At 35.6% G+C, this 16,907-nt stretch overlaps 1 protein-coding gene and 1 long non-coding RNA gene across 3 annotated transcripts; one reads left to right on the top strand and one right to left on the bottom strand.

Moving 5' to 3' along the window:
• Nucleotides 1–7,110: 7,110 nt before the first annotated feature.
• LOC132188046 (putative tRNA N6-adenosine threonylcarbamoyltransferase, mitochondrial) lies at nucleotides 7,111–10,897 on the bottom strand. Its single transcript, XM_059602460.2, has 10 exons — nucleotides 10,887–10,897; nucleotides 10,599–10,774; nucleotides 10,423–10,469; nucleotides 9,509–9,583; nucleotides 9,127–9,223; nucleotides 8,303–8,393; nucleotides 8,039–8,088; nucleotides 7,571–7,761; nucleotides 7,389–7,480; nucleotides 7,111–7,117 (listed from the first exon to the last, which is right to left on the bottom strand). The coding sequence occupies exons 1-10, from the start codon at nucleotides 10,895–10,897 to the stop codon at nucleotides 7,111–7,113; spliced, it is 837 nt and encodes a 278-aa protein (XP_059458443.2).
• A 1,424-nt stretch (nucleotides 10,898–12,321) lies between these two features.
• LOC132188840 (uncharacterized) lies at nucleotides 12,322–14,116 on the top strand. 2 transcript variants are annotated; one of them, XR_009440923.1, is made up of 3 exons: nucleotides 12,322–12,425; nucleotides 13,238–13,306; nucleotides 13,825–14,116. It is a non-coding gene; the product is annotated as an uncharacterized LOC132188840 (long non-coding RNA). The 2 variants fall into 2 exon arrangements; XR_009440924.1 differs by lacking the exon at nucleotides 12,322–12,425 and adding an exon at nucleotides 12,865–13,071.
• Nucleotides 14,117–16,907: the final 2,791 nt, after the last annotated feature.

Genomic DNA, 16,907 nt, shown 5'->3' with positions numbered 1-16,907 from the left:
TGGTGGCTGGTTGTGCTCTGGATTTGTAGGTAAGATGTTTGTCAAAATTACTGATCAGCATATAGTATTGTTTTAAAGATTCCATACTTATTTGCCTCTTTTGTTTCCTTGGATTTTCAATTCTCCTGTCTTATGGGCAATAAATGGTGTTATATTGATTCCTAAAGCAAAATTATTAGTGTAATGCTTTTTTTGCAAGAGAGTTTTACTTCGATGTGAGATGACATTGTTGAAATACCTCCGAGTTTCGATGTTTCTATTGATCCCACCCAGAGGCAATTATAATTAATGAGTAGGTCATGATATCTTAACTGGATCACCAATTTAGTTTTAGTAGTTATTTAAGAGCTGCCACTTTATATTTTTTTGCATTATATCTCATATGATAAATATGGAGAGACTACTAAAATTAAGGATTGGGCAGTCCACAAGCCCCGTCAACTATCTATTCAATCATGTTACTCAACATGCATAGATTGCCAACAATCAAGGAGACTAATTTTTAGCGTTAACCATTTATTACACAACCTATAAATCTGAGACGAATCCAATAATTTTTTTTTTAACACAACTTTTGTCTCTCAACAATAGATATCAATGCACACCGACAGCACTGTTTAAGCATTTAGTATTTTTAAATTATAAATTAGATCCCCAAATTAATTAAAGAATTCTCCATTCAAAAACTGTTGGTTGTTGCATCAACCATTCTCTTAAATAATAATAATAATAATAATAATAATAATGCATAAATAATATCTTATTCAATATCTTGAGAGCGAACCGGACAAATGGATAATGGGGAGAGAAGATTAACAAGATATTGATATGACAATACAAGGCTATTTATACAGCCTAAGCAGCCAATTGATATGACATTTTAAATTGCATGGAGTTATATTGATGTGATAAGAAACATATATTGTTTGATAATTCTTTTGCTCTTTAAAAACTCAAAACTGACACTACGGAGATTCGAACCCCTTCCTAGTACATGCGGTTGATTCTTTTGATCTTCCAAAAACCTAAACCAACGCTACAAAGATTCGAACCCCTTTACAGCCACTGCGTCCTCTCCTATATATATGTATATATTTTGGCGAAAATCCAAACAGACAGAAATCCAAACATCCAAACAGCCAAAATAGAATATGAAAGGGGAAGAAAAGGAAGCAACCAGAGGGAGAGGGAAAGGGAAAGGGGAAGGGAAAGAAAATGATGCAACAAGAGGGAGAGGGAGAGGGAGAGGGAAAGGGGAAGGGAAAGAAAGTAATGATGGAGTTGGAGGTACGAAGGATGAGTCAGAGAGCCAGGACGGCTCTCCGAGCGAATGAGAAACTTGATGAAATTGGAAAGGGCGCTGATCCTGAAGTTAACCAAGGGACATAGAGACTGAAGCAGTTCAGTTCTATCGTTTAATGTTTTCAAATCCGCTCAGGCGCGTATCGAAGAAGATTTGGCAAACAGTCGGATCTCCAAGTCTGAGAAGACGAGGAGGATGGCAAACGCTAGGCTACCGGTGATGGGTGCTGCCAAGAGACTCTCCGAATTTCAAACCATTGGTGTTGAATCAACCCTCGAGATGCAAGCCATGGCTGATCTATTGAAGTCCCGAAACGAGATCGGAGACGGTAGCGGTGAACCGAAGCTTGCTGTGGTTGTTTTGACTGAAGATGAGAAGCTGAGATCTCAAATATATGAGATGAGTATGAAGCACAAGATTCCTGTTACCTAATAATTTGAATTTGAGATTGTTATTAACACTCTGATAATTTCTAGCGTTTTATTATATATAGCGTTTTGTTAGGATTGTGTTTGTGTTTGTGTTATATTAATGTAAGCATGTTGAATTGCCTCAAATTAGTTCTTTCAATCACGATTTATCAAAAGGATGAGTGCAGTTTTTGATTGATCCTTTTTGTTCTTTATCGATTCCATATTGATCGACACATTTTAAATTGCTTGGGGTTATATTGATGTGATAAGAAACATATATTGTTTGAAAATTTTTTGCTCTTCAAAAACTCAAAACCGACACTACGGAGATTCGAACTCCTTCCCAGTACATGCGATTAATTCTTTTGCTCTTCCAAAAACCAAAACTGGAGCTATAGAGATTCGAACCCCTTCACAGCCATTGCGTCCTCTCCTATATATATGTATATATTTTGGCGGAAATCCAAACAGGCAGAAATCCAAACATCCAAACAGTCAAAACAGAATATGAAAGGGGAAGAAAAGGAAGAAACCAGAGGGAGAGGGAAAGGGAAATGGGAAGGGAAAGAAAATGATGCAACCAGAGGGAGAGGGAGAGGGAAAGGGGAAGGGAAAGAAAGTAATGATGGAGCCGGAGCCATGAAGGATGAGTCAGAGAGCCAGGACGGCTCTTCGACTGAATGAGAAACTTGCTGAAATTGGAAAGGGTACCGATGCTGAAGTTAACCAAGGGAGATACAGACTGAAGCAGTTCAGTCAAGCATTTAATGTTTTCAAATCCGCTCAGACGCGTATCGAAGAAGATTTGGCAAACAGTTGGATCTCCAAGTCTGAGAAGGCGAGGAGGATGGTGAATGCTAGGCGACCGGTAACAGGCGTTGCCAAGAGACTCTCCGAATTTCAAACCATCGATGTCGAATCAACCGTCGAGATGCAAGCCATTGCTGATCTATTGAAGTCCAGAAACGAGATTGGAGACGGTAGCGGCAAATCGAAGCTTGCTGTGGTAGTTTTGACTGAAGATGAGAAGCTGAGATCTCAGATATATGAGACGAGTATGAAGCACAAGATTCCCGTTACCTAATAATTTGAATTTGTTAGGATTGTGTTTGTGTTATATTAATGGAAGCATGTTGAATTGCCTCAAATTAGTTCTGTGGGAGTCCTGACCATGTAATTGCCTCAAATTAATTCTTTCAATCACGATTTATCAAAAGGATGAGTGCAGTTTTTGATTGATCCTTTTTGTTGCTTATCAATTCCATATTGATTGACACATTTTAAATTGCTTGGGGTTATATTGATGTGATAAGAAACATATATTGTTTGAAAATTTTTTGCTCTTCAAAAACTCAAAACCGACACTACGAAGATTCGAACTCCTTCCCAGTACATGCGGTTAATTCTTTTACTCTTCCAAAAACCAAAACCGGCACTACAGAGATTCGAACCCCTTCACAGCAATTGCGTCCTCTCCTATATATATGTATATATTTTGGCGGAAATCCAAATAGGTAGAAATCCAAACATCCAAACAGCCAAAACAGAATATGAAAGAGGAAGAAAAGGAAGCAACCAGGGGGAGAGGGAAAGGGAAAAGCGAAGGGAAAGAAAATGATGCAACCAGAGGGAGAGGGATAGGGAAAGGGGAAGGGAAAGAAAGTAATGATGGAGCCGGAGGTATGAAAGATGAGTCAAAGAGCCAGGATGGCTCTCTGAGTGAATGAAAAACTTGCTGAAATCGAAAAGGGCGCCGATCCTAAAGTTAACCAAGGGAGATACAAACTGAAGTAGTTCAGTCAAGCGTTTAATGTTTTCAAATCCGCTCGGGTGCGTATCGAAGAAGATTTGGCAAACAGTCAGATCTCTAAGTCTGAGAAGACGAGGAGGATGGCGAACGCTAGGCGACAGGTGACGGGCGCTGCCAAGAGACTCTCCGAATTTCAAACCATCGGTGTCGAATCAACCATTGAGATGCAAGCCGTGACCGATCTATTGAAGTCCCAGAACGAGATCGAAGACGGAAGTGGCAAACCGAAGCTTGCTGTGGTTGTTTTGACTAAAGATGAGAAGCTGAGATCTTAGATATATGAGATGAGTATGAAGCACAAGATTTCCGTTACCTGATAATTTGAACTTGAGATTGGTATTAACACTCTGATAATTTCTAGCGTTTTGTTATATATAGCGTTTTGTTAGGATTGTGTTTGTGTTTCTATTATATTAATGGAAGCATGTAGAATTGTATCAAATTAGTTCTGTGGGAGTCCTGACCATGTAATTGCCTCAAATTAGTTCTTTCAATCACGATTTATCAAAAGGATGAGTGCTGTTTTTGATTGATCCTTTTTATTGCTTATCGATTCCATATTGATCGACACATTTTAAATTACTTGGGGTTATATTGATATGATAAGAAACATACATTGTTTGGAAATTTTTTGCTCTTCAAAAATTCAAAACCGACACTATGGATATTCGAACTCCTTCCCAGTACATACAGTTAATTCTTTTGCTATTCCAAAAACCAAAACCAACGCTAAAGAGATTCAAACCCCTTCATAGCCACTGCTCACAGCCACTGCGTCCTCTCCTATATATATGGAAAAAATCCACTTTATCCCTCTGAAGTTTCAGGAGTTTTTTTAATTTGAACCCCAAAGTTTAAAAATTGGCAATGTACCCCCCTAATGTTCTAAAAATTTTCAATTTAAACCTTCTGTTACTAATTTTCGTCAAATTAGACGGAAATCTTTGAAATTACATAATTAACCTTAGGCTTTTTTTTTTTAAAAAAAAAAAAATTCCATCCAATTTAACGGAAATTAGTAACGAAAGGTTTAAATTTAAAATTTTTGAAACATTAGGGGGTACATTACCAATTTTAAACTTTAGGGTTCAAATTGAAAACTCCTGAAACTTGAGGGGGGTAAAATGGATTTTTCCCATATAATATATAACAGAATATGAAAGGGGAAGAAAAGGAAGCAACCAGAGGGAAAGGGAAAGGGGAAGGGAAAGAAAATGATGTAACCAGAGGGAGAGGGAGAGGGAAAGGGGAAGGGAAAGAAAATGATGCAACCAGAGGGAGAGGGAGAGGGAAAATGGAAGGGAAAGAAAGTAATGATGGAGCCGTAGGCACAAAGGATGAGTCAGAGAGCCAGGATGGCTCTTCGAGTGAATGAGAAATTTGCTAAAATCGGAAAGGGCGCCAATCCTAAAGTTAACCAAGGGAGATACAGACAGAAGCAGTTCAGTCAAGCGTTTAATGTTTCCAAATCCGCTCGGGCGCGTATCGAAGAAGATTTGGCAAAAATTCGGATCTCCAAGTTTGAGAAGATGAGGAGGATGGCGAATGCTAGGCGACCGGTGACGGGCGCTGCCAAGAGACTCTCCGAATTTCGAACCATCGGTGTCGAATTAACCCTCGAGATGCAAGTCGTGGCCGATCTACTGAAGTCCTGGAACGAGATTGGAGATGGTAGCGACAAACCGAAGCTTGCTGTGGTTGTTTTGACTGAAGATGAGAAGCTGAGATCTCAGATATATGAGATGAGTACGAAGCACAAGATTCCCGTTACCTGATATTTTGAATTTTAGATTGGTATTAATACTCTGATAATTTCTAGTGTTTTGTTATATATAGCGTTTTGTTAGGATTGTGTTTATGTTTCTGTTATATTAATGGAAGCATGTTGAATTGCCTCAAATTAGTTCTGTGGGAGTCCTGACCATGTAATTGCCTAAAATTAGTTCTTTCAATCACGATTTATCAAAAGGATGAGTGTTGTTTTTGATTGATCATTTTTGTTGCTTATTAATTCCATATTGATCGACACATTTTAAATTGCTTGGGGTTATATTGATGTGATCAGAAACATATATTGTTTGAAAATTTTTTGCTCTTTAGAAACTCAAAACCAACACTACGGAGATTCGAACTCCTTCCCAGTACATGCGGTTAATTCTTTTGCTCTTCCAAAAACCAAAACCGATGCTACAGAGATTCGAACCCCTTCACAGCCACTGCGTCCTCTCCTAGTTATATGTATATATTTTGGCGGAAATCTAAACATCCAAACAGCCAAAACAGAATATGAAAGGGGAAGAAAAGGAAGAAACCAGAGGGAGAGGGAGAGGGAAAGGGGAAGAGAAAGAAAATGATGCAACCAGAGGGAGAGGGAGAGTGACAGGGGAAGGGAAAGAAAGTAATGATGAAGTTGGAGGCACAAAGGATGAGTCAGAGAGCCATGACGGCTCTCCGAGTGAATTTGAAACTTGCTGAAATCGGCAAGGGCGCTGATCCTGAAGTTAACCAAGGGAGATACGGACTGAAGCAGTTCAGTCAAGCGTTTAATGTTTTCAAATCCGCTCGGGCATGTATCAAAGAAGATTTGGCAAACAATTGGATCTCCAAGTCTGAGAAGACAAGGAGGATGGCGAACGTTAGGCGACTAGTGATGGGCGCTGCCAAGAGACTTTCCGAATTTCAAACCATCGGTGTTGAATCAACCCTCGAGATACAAGCCGTGGCCGATCTACTGAAGTCCAGGAACGAGATCAGAGACGGTAGAGGCAAACCGAAGCTTGCTATGGTTGTTTTGATTGAAGATGAGAAGCTGAGATCTCAGATATATGAGATGAGTATGAAGCACAAGATTCCCGTTACCTGATAATTTGAATTTGAGATTAGTATTAACACTCTTGATAATATATAGCATTTTGTTAGGATTGTATTTGTGTTCCTGTTATATTAATGCAAGCAAAAAAAATTGTTAATGATTTTAATTTTGGAAGGTTGACTCAGGGACTTATTATACATTTACCCCTTTTTATATATATATATTAACCAACTAGCTCTCTATATATATAACTAAACCAATTAATTAATTAGTTAACTTAGTTGAATAAACACAATACACTAGTTAACTATAAATAGTTATACACTATATACTACGTTATTAATATTTTAACTATATATATTTAGTATTTATGCTACATACAATATAAGCATAAATACTATTTATAATATATAAACTATTTAATAAGTTATATATATACGAGTCGTACTAATAAGCGAGTCGAGCCCCTATACGAGTATGTTCACAAACTTTAAATGAGTGAGCCGGGTTTTAATTATACGAGTATGTATCGTTTAATAATCGAGTATAGTTTCATGTTTATGAGTGACTCATTTAATAATCGAGTCGGACACAAGCCGAGCTTTATCAAGCCGATCCTAAGCGAGCTCACGGGTAACTTTGTTCGTTTACAACCCTAGGTAGGTGAAGCTTGGTGGTTGGGAAAAGCTGGTGATTTTTTTTTTTTTTTCTTTTTTAAAGCAGGTAGTCAAATTTACCCTCTATAAGATTTCTTTTTAAATTCTCATATATATTATTTCCTATTAGTTCATGAAATGACTTTAAATACTTATAAAAAAAAAATGACTTTAAATATGTGGGAATATATAAGATAAGAATAGTAGAATATTGCCGGATCTCCTTTTTATCCCATCTAAATTACAATACTCATTACAGTTCAAGAGGAAGAATGTAAATCAAAAAGAATTCACCAGACAGAAAAAAGGAGACTGGGTTTCAATATGATATCTGCATCTTTCGACATATTCAACGTACATATATATTTTTTTGATAAGTAAATATTCAACGTACATATTTCTGGTTCTGGATTTAATTGCCAGCCTCACTTTAGTCTTCAGACCGACGTTTGAGAAGTTGCAATCTTTATGTTGTTTCATTGGGATCTAAAAAAATAACGCAGTGCAGAACTTAGGATATACATTCTGCCAAAAATGACTAGAATGAAGGGAAAATAGTCCTAGAAAAAAACTTACAGAGTATTTGATTGATTTTGCGTCACCCTCTCGAGCAAGCTCCTCTATAGTTGGTCCACCACTCCTTCTCAAATCAAGACCAAGCCATTTCGCTGTCTTGTCATATGCCACACCAATTGCATCATCTATTGTGGTCCCAAGTTGTATGTACTGGCCAAGATCTTGAGCAAGAATAAGTAGATTGTGTCCTCCTAAAAAACAAGGTGCACACAAAAATCATCATATTGCTCAAGGCCATTATAACCAAACGAGATAGAAAAATCAAACATGAATATAGTTCATGTGATGTAGCACAAACACTGTATGAACAGTGCCCTTGGAGAGTATGCATGAACAGTGCCATGAGTCTTTTCTGTTTGTGAATCTTATGAGGGCTGGGTGGTTTAGGTTTTGAAGATTAGGACTTTAGAGAGAAAAAAAAAAAAAAAAAAAAAAAAAAAAAAAAAAAAAAAAGATCTAAAAAATAACCTGAAATAAGCAGGGCCATGAAAGGAAATTGGAGCTTTTTTTCCATTAACCTAGAAAGGTGAAGACACATTCAGATCCTATAAAGCACTTACCTTACAATTTTGAGTGCACATATATAAAAGCACACGAACGTCATTTGTTTTCTTTAATTTTTTAAAAGCAAAACCATAGATACAGTTAAGTTGTATTTTAAATTGTGCCATGTGCATGCTACTGTATTTGGAGTGCAATCTATTCTGCGTTTTCTAGATGTTACTCTCCTACCTGGCCACTAGAGCATGAGCTTCCATGTGATGTACGCCAATTATTGGCAGATTAAATCTACCAGCAGTTTCCCGAGCTCTCAGCACACCAACTGCATTGCAATTGCATGAAGAAATAATTCTGAGCAACCAACAAAACTTCCACCCAAATGACTAGGGAAGGCAAAAATCCTCATTCAACTCAATTCCTGACGTAAAATCCACAATTCTGCAGTAATTTCTAAATGTCGTAAAACTCTGCAGAATTATCCCAAAGCACTTACTGTAAAATTCTGTCCAACACAATCGTTTACTTCAAACAGGGACCTACAACCTACCAAATGGTATAAGTCATTAGAAGTTTTTTTTTTTTTTTCTCTTATTATAAATTTTCACTTATCCCACATTGTCTAATTCATTCTACATACTAATCTTATAAATTGATCAAATAAGAAAGGGACAATCCAAACTTTTGTATTGGTCTGATACAGTATATTAGGTATTGAGAGTTTCTAATTGAACCCCAAATGTAGGGCAAGATCGAAGAGAGTTAGAGAAAAATAATTTCCAATACCTGTTACTCAACTTGAATCCCCTGGGAATCACTTTGACTGGACTTAACAGCCCAAGAGCAATCTTCTATACTTAATTTAAGATAGCTCAATAACAGGGACTGACATGTATTTGTTATATAGTTCTTCCCTTTCAATCAAATTCACATTTGTTACACAGACATTGTGCACCACACAACTGGAGGACAGGGCCAATACTCAACTTTTAGCGTAAAATAAGTAAGAGATAATTTTAGGGGGGCCAACACACACACAGAGATATCACTCAAATTACCACGAAGACAAAGGCTTAAACCGGGACCAATTGTAACAGCAACTGCTGATAAACCAGTCTCTCTTACATTAGCTTTATCAAGTGCTTCTTGCACAACCTGCAATTAATAAGCTCAAATTTAGACCCATGTCAGTATTAGACATTAATACTGCTGATAATACTAATAACCTAAGCTCGAAGAATCAGAATATTCTTTACAGCAATACGGTAAGCGTGAGTGACAAGAATGATAACACATTTAAGGTAGCTGACAGCACATGTAGTGCCCGACACAGTGAGTTTCCAAAATAAATATTATGTGTGACACGGACGGCAAGGTATTGGTATCTGGCATGTAAAGAGATGCATACTAGAAGGGAAGTTTGTTATGCAGATCAGACACCTGATCAATCACTTGTGAGTGTGCTTCTTCTGCCATTTTAGGGGCAACACCTCCATATCGAGCAAGAAGATCTGCCTTGATGTAACAAAGACTTAAAATTAGATAATGTGCAGGCACCATAAACAGAACATAAATTTGTCATGCGTGCAAACCAGAAAACATGATACAATTCATAGTGCAAGGAAGCAAATCATTTTAACATAAAACTGTTTCCTGCATGTAGTCTAATGTAAAGCAACACCAAAGAAGCTTTCTAGTTCAGCCTAATTTTTCATGTTAGGATGTTTTAGCAATGTACAGGCTATAAAGTAACTTCTAGACTGCAATGAGAAGGAATTTGGAGTTTTCTTTAACAAGAAAATTTAAAGAGAGATCACAAGGCCACAATAAATCAATCTCCCTTATTAAATTCATCCATCACCACCACTTCTAAATTTTGAAACACAGATCCTTAGGTCCATATTTCTCCAGACCGCTGTATTGACAGCCTTAACGTATGAATTACGAAGATTCCTTTGGTTCATGTACCACATTCCTAATTTTATAAGTAATTCATGGCCTTACTTACATGATATCCCTACTAGAACTGCGTCATTCAGCATACACCATCAGACCTATTGTAGCCTACTCGTCTTATCAATAAGCAATTTGGGCCATAACTCAAAACCAATAATTTGATGTTCCCCAGCAGGCAAAGAAAACAGAAGTAAAAGTGCAACGTTAGAGATAATTGAACATAACATATCTAACCTAGAGACAGAATTTGAGCCATTCTAAGAAGTAACGAAAAAGAAAACTCGACGATACTACTAGCACAGTACTATTTCTGCAAAAACAAAAATATAAAACCAATTCTCTACAACGAACAAAAACAACTCTCATGAACGAAATCCAATAAACATCAAATATTATACCTGAGAAGAGACAACTTGGCTAAGAATCTCACCACTGCTCCTCACCAAACCCCCCAAAAAAAACACCAAACATAAAAACCAACCAAAACCCATTAAGGACACCACAAAATCACAAACGATCAAATATCCATTACAAAGCCACAACAAAAGAATCGGAATTCGGCTGCGACTTACAACGGCGGCAGCAGTGTCGTCGCAGCTGGTTTCGATGCTTAGAAGAACGAAGTCGTTGTCGGGTGCTCCTGGAATTTGGGTGTTGGGTTCTGGGGAACTTTTGGGAGTGGAAAAATGGGCAGAGAAGGTGTTGGAGAAGGAAGTAAGAGGTGCACACATGGGTCGGAATTTTAGAGCTCTGGCGCACACAGAGGGTCTCCTTACAAAGGCCGAGAGCTTAAGGCCGTAAACGCTTGAGAGGCACTTTTTTTTTTAATTGAAAAATGCTAATTAGTAAATTGTTATAAGACCTCGAGCTCATGGTGGCATGTAAAATTTGATTTCGAAGAAAAACGATAGTGCATGGAGGTGAGTTCACTCATCCTAACCAAGTTTATCACGATGCTTGTAATTCTGTTGATGAATTCTGAAGGATCAACGCCAAAGATATGAATGAACGGAACACGGATAATGAAGAAACACCAATACGTTGGCGAACACGACGCTTAGGTTTGTGCAAAGTTAATTGGGATATATGTTGCCGTTGACAAAGATCATGAACGTATTGGAATTGGTATCATTGTACAAGATCATATAGAGAGATCTTTTGACAGCGTAGTACCACGCGAAATTGTTTTTTCGAACATGTTGTGGTAGCTATATACGATGAGGATCCATGCAGGGAGATAAGCTTCTTTTATATAATCTTAAAGGTCGACGCTCTACAAATTGTTACTGCGGTCAAATTGGTGAAAAAGAATTGGAGCAAGATTGGACATTTAATTGATGGGATCAAAGAAGGTTTGTGCCGGTTGAGGTTGTGGAGGATTGAAAATATTAGGAGGAATGTGAATTTTGTCGCCCGTAATCTAGCTAGAGAGGCTATTGTAAATGTCATAGATAAAGTTTAGGTGAAAAAAAGAAATTTCAAATTGTGTCTATGGTATTGTATATAGAGAGCGCTATGCTCCTACTTGATTGATAGTTTATCGACAAAGATTTCAATTTGTTAAAAAAATAAAATAAAATAACTTTTTAAATTAATAAATATATTTTTGGAATAACTTCATTTAGCATTCCTGAATTATTACATGTTTTGAAAAGATCCTCCAAATTTTAAAAATTCTCAATTTCACCCATTGAATTTTCAATTTGATACAATTGATCGCTCCGTCAATGTTTATCATTAAACCCTAATGGAAATTGCTAAAAAGATAAAATTTCCCTTTTTTCAATTTGAAATTAAGGACAAATTTGAAATTTTATAAAATTTTCATGGGGGTATAAAAGGTTATTTTACCACTTTAACGCCCAAAAATTAACAAAAGGATATGTTGCATCAAATTTAAAATTTAAGGGTGAAAGTGAGAGGTTTTGAAATTTGGGAGGATCTTTTCAAATTGCATAGTAGTTCACGAGTTCTTTGTGAAGTTTTTCTTATTTTTTAAAGAATTAGATCATTCTAATTGTATGATAACAGTATAAAAGTTTTTTTTTTTTTTTTTTTACACACACATATATAAAATGCTAAGCTTACAAACAAATTTTACAAAAAAAATTTTTACGACATGATGTATCACAATATAATTAAATTTTTCAAAAGTTAGATTTACCTTATTTCCAATTATATCGTGCCACGTTATCTTATAAAAGATTTTTTTATAAAATTCGTTTGTAAACCTCCTTGTTTTTTAATTAGCTCTTCAGACTTCAGTCCTCACTATTGGAGTCCAAGAGTCTCTCACATTCTTTTTAACCATCTCACTTCTAACGCCTAAAAGGCTACGATTTCTCGGTAGGTTTGTGGATTCTCGCGGTTTTGCTGAATAGCCAACCCAGATTTCACAGAGGTTCGTGTTTGTGTGTATGTTTGCTTCTTTTCTTTTCTTTTTACCTGGTTTTTCTTTACTGTGTCGATTATGGTACTATTGTATCGCCCTCTCTTTGGTTGGTAGGAAAAGAAAAAAAAGAAAAAAAAATCAGAAATTTGAATTGACTTTATTGTATTTGTGTGAAATCCTCGAGGATGAGTTTAACAAAAATGACTTCACCTTTATTTGAAGTTTTTATTACTTTTCTTCGCATGGGATCTCTCTGTCTCTGAATGTAGCTAACATGTTTGATTTGGATGCATTGCTTTTAACCATTATTCTAACACTTGTAATTTGGAAGCATTGCTTTGAAGTTTTTTTTAATTTGAATGTTGGGTATAATGGTTGTTTAGATTTAATGTTGAACAAGATTTGATTCTGCCTGGTATTGTCTTTTCCGATTGAATTCCTGACACAGAGAAAACAGAGCTCTGTAAATCTCTCTGAGTTGATCAGTGGAAACAAGCTACTCTACAGATTATATCTTTCTGTTATCTCCAGGCACCCACAAAATAGCAAGTTTAATGTTTGACAAAAGATGTAACATTGAATCCCAGCCCAATGAAGTAGATTTTCATCCAAGTGGAACAACATTTCTGCTAAAGAATAACTCTGCAAAGACAAAGTAATTACCTATACCTGTCTGATCCTGATAACTCCAATACTAACCCCAACTCTGTAAAACAAGTCATACATTTCTGCATAAGAATATAGTTTATTCATGGCACACTGCAAGCACCTCATAATCATTTGAATCCACAAATTAAATGATCCAAGCTTTTTGATTGCAGGGTGACATAATTGGGCGTTATTCAAATCATCTAATTTATAGAGTGATGGCTAGAGAATCAAATTTAGAGGTACGTGAACTTCTCCATAATAGCAATGAAATGTTACATATTTATAGTGAAAGAGTGGATGACTGGAAGAATATAGCTATAACACTTTCGGTCCTTAGTTAATTTAGTGCCTAGTGGAGAAAAAAAGTCCCTTCGTCCCATAGTTTCCATGATGTTCAAGGGCTGGTTCCCATGACATGAAGGGCTTCAAGTTTCTTCTCTTAGTAAATTCGGCAGTACTAGTATAGTCATTTTCAGTTGTTTCAAAGGTTGACAGCTAGCTTCTGGCACAAGAAGCCTGAGCATGTGTAAAACAAGGAGATCCTCTTCGCTGTGGTGGTTAAATGATAACAAGAACACAAGAGATCAAAGCTCACTGAATTGAGAACATTTCTAATGTAATCAAGTAGGTTTATAGAGGACAAATTGATGGTTTCAATCAAATACATCTTCATAACTTGTATTTATTTATATTTCTATAGCATACTTTCCCAACAAATATTTTGTACTGAATATTGAATGCACTGTTTTCATTGTAGATAGTGGATATTGGTGAAAGATGTGTATTGCACAATGAATCGAATGAACAAGAACCTATTCATGGAAGCCAAAGCAAATCAAACACTCTGAGTACACAGAACATGAGATTTAATGAAATACCAAAAATTGGTATGAAATTTGATTGTGATGATAATGCATATGAATTCTACAAAGCATATGCTCACCGAATAGGCTTTAGTGTAAGGAAACAGTTGGTGAAGCGAGCAAATTCAGGACTTGTGAAAAGGCGAACATTTTGTTGTTCGAAAGAGGGTAAACGAGTTGTTAACAAACGGCAAAAAAAAGTATGTTTTCAGCACGTGGGGGTGTTTAGCACGAATGAATTGTCAACTTAACAAGGATGGCATGTTAGAAGTTGTTTCCTTTCATGAACAGCATAATCATGAGTTTGCACCTTCTCCAATGAAACATATGTTAAGATCAACAAGACAAATTACACTTTCTCAGAAAGATGCAGAGGTTGGTGCTATCAAAGACTATCGTGGCATTGATATTAATGCTAATTCTCAAGAGTTAATCGAAAAGTGTTACTCTCATTTAAGTCAACTTTCATGAAATTTCCACACTTGCAGCAAAGAATGAAATGATGTACAAATATGTTGATAGATATTTTAAAAAATTATTGAAGGATTTGAAGGAAATGAGAAAAATGTGTTATTCTAGTGGTGTGGAGGGTCAACTAGAGGTCCACGGTGAAGCTATTAATAGGTATGAGTCCAATGAGGATGTAGCTTCACAAGTCATACATGAGATTAAAACAAAAACAACAATTGGACGTCCAAAAAGAAGGTTGAAAGGTGCACTAGAACAACAAAAAGATTTTAAATCTCAAACCAAAACAACACCGACTTCTAGTTGTATTAGCGACTTACAACAACATGCTCTTGGTGAAGGACAAGTTCAATCACTTGAATGTTCAAGTAAAGTAAGATATGTTACGTTGCTCTATAATACAAGAAATTATAAGTCCATTAATTTACTTTTGCTTATGTTAATAATTTTTTAATGTTATATACAGGATTCCTCTATTGACATCAATTCTCAGCGTGAGCATGGTAATGTCGGATAAGAATCCCAATTGTTAGATAACTTGACTAAGGTATTATTCTAGTAATTAACTATTTTTTTCTAATTTCTAGTTAATTACTACTATTATGTCAAAGTAAAATTTAAATTTGCTAAAATGTCATGTAGGAATCTTTCATGAGTAGAAATTTGGTTGGAGAATAATCAGAAGACTATATAGTTGGACCTAACTTGTAGGTGAGCAGCCTCCAACAGGGTGAGCATAGAGTGCAGTTGGAATCTTTCTCTGCACAATCTAATGCCTAATGGTCATCTTTGATTCAAAATCGTGGGAAAATGTAGTTAGAATGATCTTGACCTAAAAATTTATTGACGGAGCAATTTTCAGATTGACACAAAGAACATGGTTGTTTTTATATTGATTTAGCTTAATGTTATTAATATTGTTTGTATATTTGAAATATGGATTGTTTTTATATGGAACTGCAATCATCATTCATTCTTTTTCTTATATGTAACTACAGTCATCAGTCATTCATGGGGATTCATCTTATTTGATGCAATGGTATGTATATTTTTTAAAATATTATTTTCTATTTAGAAAAGGAAAAATATTCATTTATTGTTGCAAGGAGTATTGATGAATTGACTTAAAATATCATTTTTTTTTTTAATTCAAAGACTTAGGAGGGGACAACCAGACTAGCTACTCTATCTAAACATGATCATAGAAGTACATGCTTGCTAAGAACCAACAGAAGTACATGCTTGCTAAGAACCAATGACGAGAGAAGTCTAAACGATGGGAAACTACATGTGCTACCTCAAGTTCTATTGAGCCATAGTATAATCTAACCCTATCAAGACATTAGTGTTAACTAAAGTGACTAACACTAATTAAATGTGAGAATTCTCATTTGAACCCACACCCTTGTGCCATACCCACACTAAAATATCATGCAACTACTTGTATTCATGGGTGAATGTGTTGTAAAAAAGAAATATATCAATTCATGTTATGATGAGGCCCTCCAAAAAGGCTCAAGTATTATTAATAAAGAAACTTTTGGCAACTTCAGCCCATGGCTTTGGATTGGGTATTATTAACTGTCCTAGAAATCCAATACTGAATTCACATGCATCGAATAAGCTATACACAGTTCACCAATCTGTCATGTTCAATATAAGAAAAATATGTATAATCTAACATATACAACTCTCTGATGTATTTTAACAAGCACTTGATGTGCAAGAAAAAAAATATGGACTTCAATACCGCATTTAACAATCATCTTCATACAATCAAAATGTACAAGTGAGTTGTTATATTTGTTAACTCCGATTCTTTTCATATTTTCACTACATGATTTATCACTTTCCATATTATCATGGATTAGCCGAATTTTTCACCAAATATATATATATATATAATGGTATTTTGTCAAGCTTGATGCCATGTTTCATTGTCAAGTGTACTTATTACTTGAGACATAATTACATATGGTATTTTGTCAAGCTTGATGCCATGTTTCATTGTCAAGTGTACTTATTACTTGAGACATAATTTCATTTAGTGTACTATTTCAACTTTTATTATAAAGTTATTTATAGACTTACATGACAGTTCATGATTGATAAATAATTGAACAAAACTTTTCACTTAATTAATTAGTGCATTAGTTGTCAATATATACCCTTAATCATTTCACTAATTATAAAATATCACATTAATTTATAAGAAAATTGTAGTAAAAATATTAATACTAAGACATTTTTCCTTTTATCTATAAAACCACTCTTTCGTTAAAGTTGCTGCCTTTTCAAATTTATACTTAAAATGTTATTTTATCAATCCCGAGGCATTATCTATTTTAAATGTTATTTGATAAAGCAAGTAATCCAATATTATAGATTTCAACCCCTAGGCATTATTTATTGGGTTAAATACTAAATTAGTCCTTAGGGTTTCATAACTTTATTTTTTTCTCCCTGGGGTTTCATTTTTATCACAGGAGGTCCCTGTGGTTTTGATAAG

The sequence above is a fragment of the Corylus avellana genome, chromosome 6, assembly GCF_965113065.1.
Source record: "Corylus avellana chromosome 6, dhCorAvel1.hap1.2, whole genome shotgun sequence".
Lineage (NCBI taxonomy): Eukaryota > Viridiplantae > Streptophyta > Magnoliopsida > Fagales > Betulaceae > Corylus > Corylus avellana.
The sequence above is the reverse complement of the archived record's forward strand: the minus strand, read 5'-3'. Positions and strand labels throughout refer to the sequence as shown.

Coding starts and splice junctions, on each gene's coding strand:
- LOC132188046 (XM_059602460.2), bottom strand. Junction 10,470..10,598: donor CGACGACACTGCTGCCGCCG/TTGTAAGTCGCA, acceptor TTTTGGGGGGTT/TGGTGAGGAGCAGTGGTGAG. Junction 8,089..8,302: donor GCTCATGCTCTAGTGGCCAG/GTAGGAGAGTAA, acceptor TCACCTTTCTAG/GTTAATGGAAAAAAAGCTCC.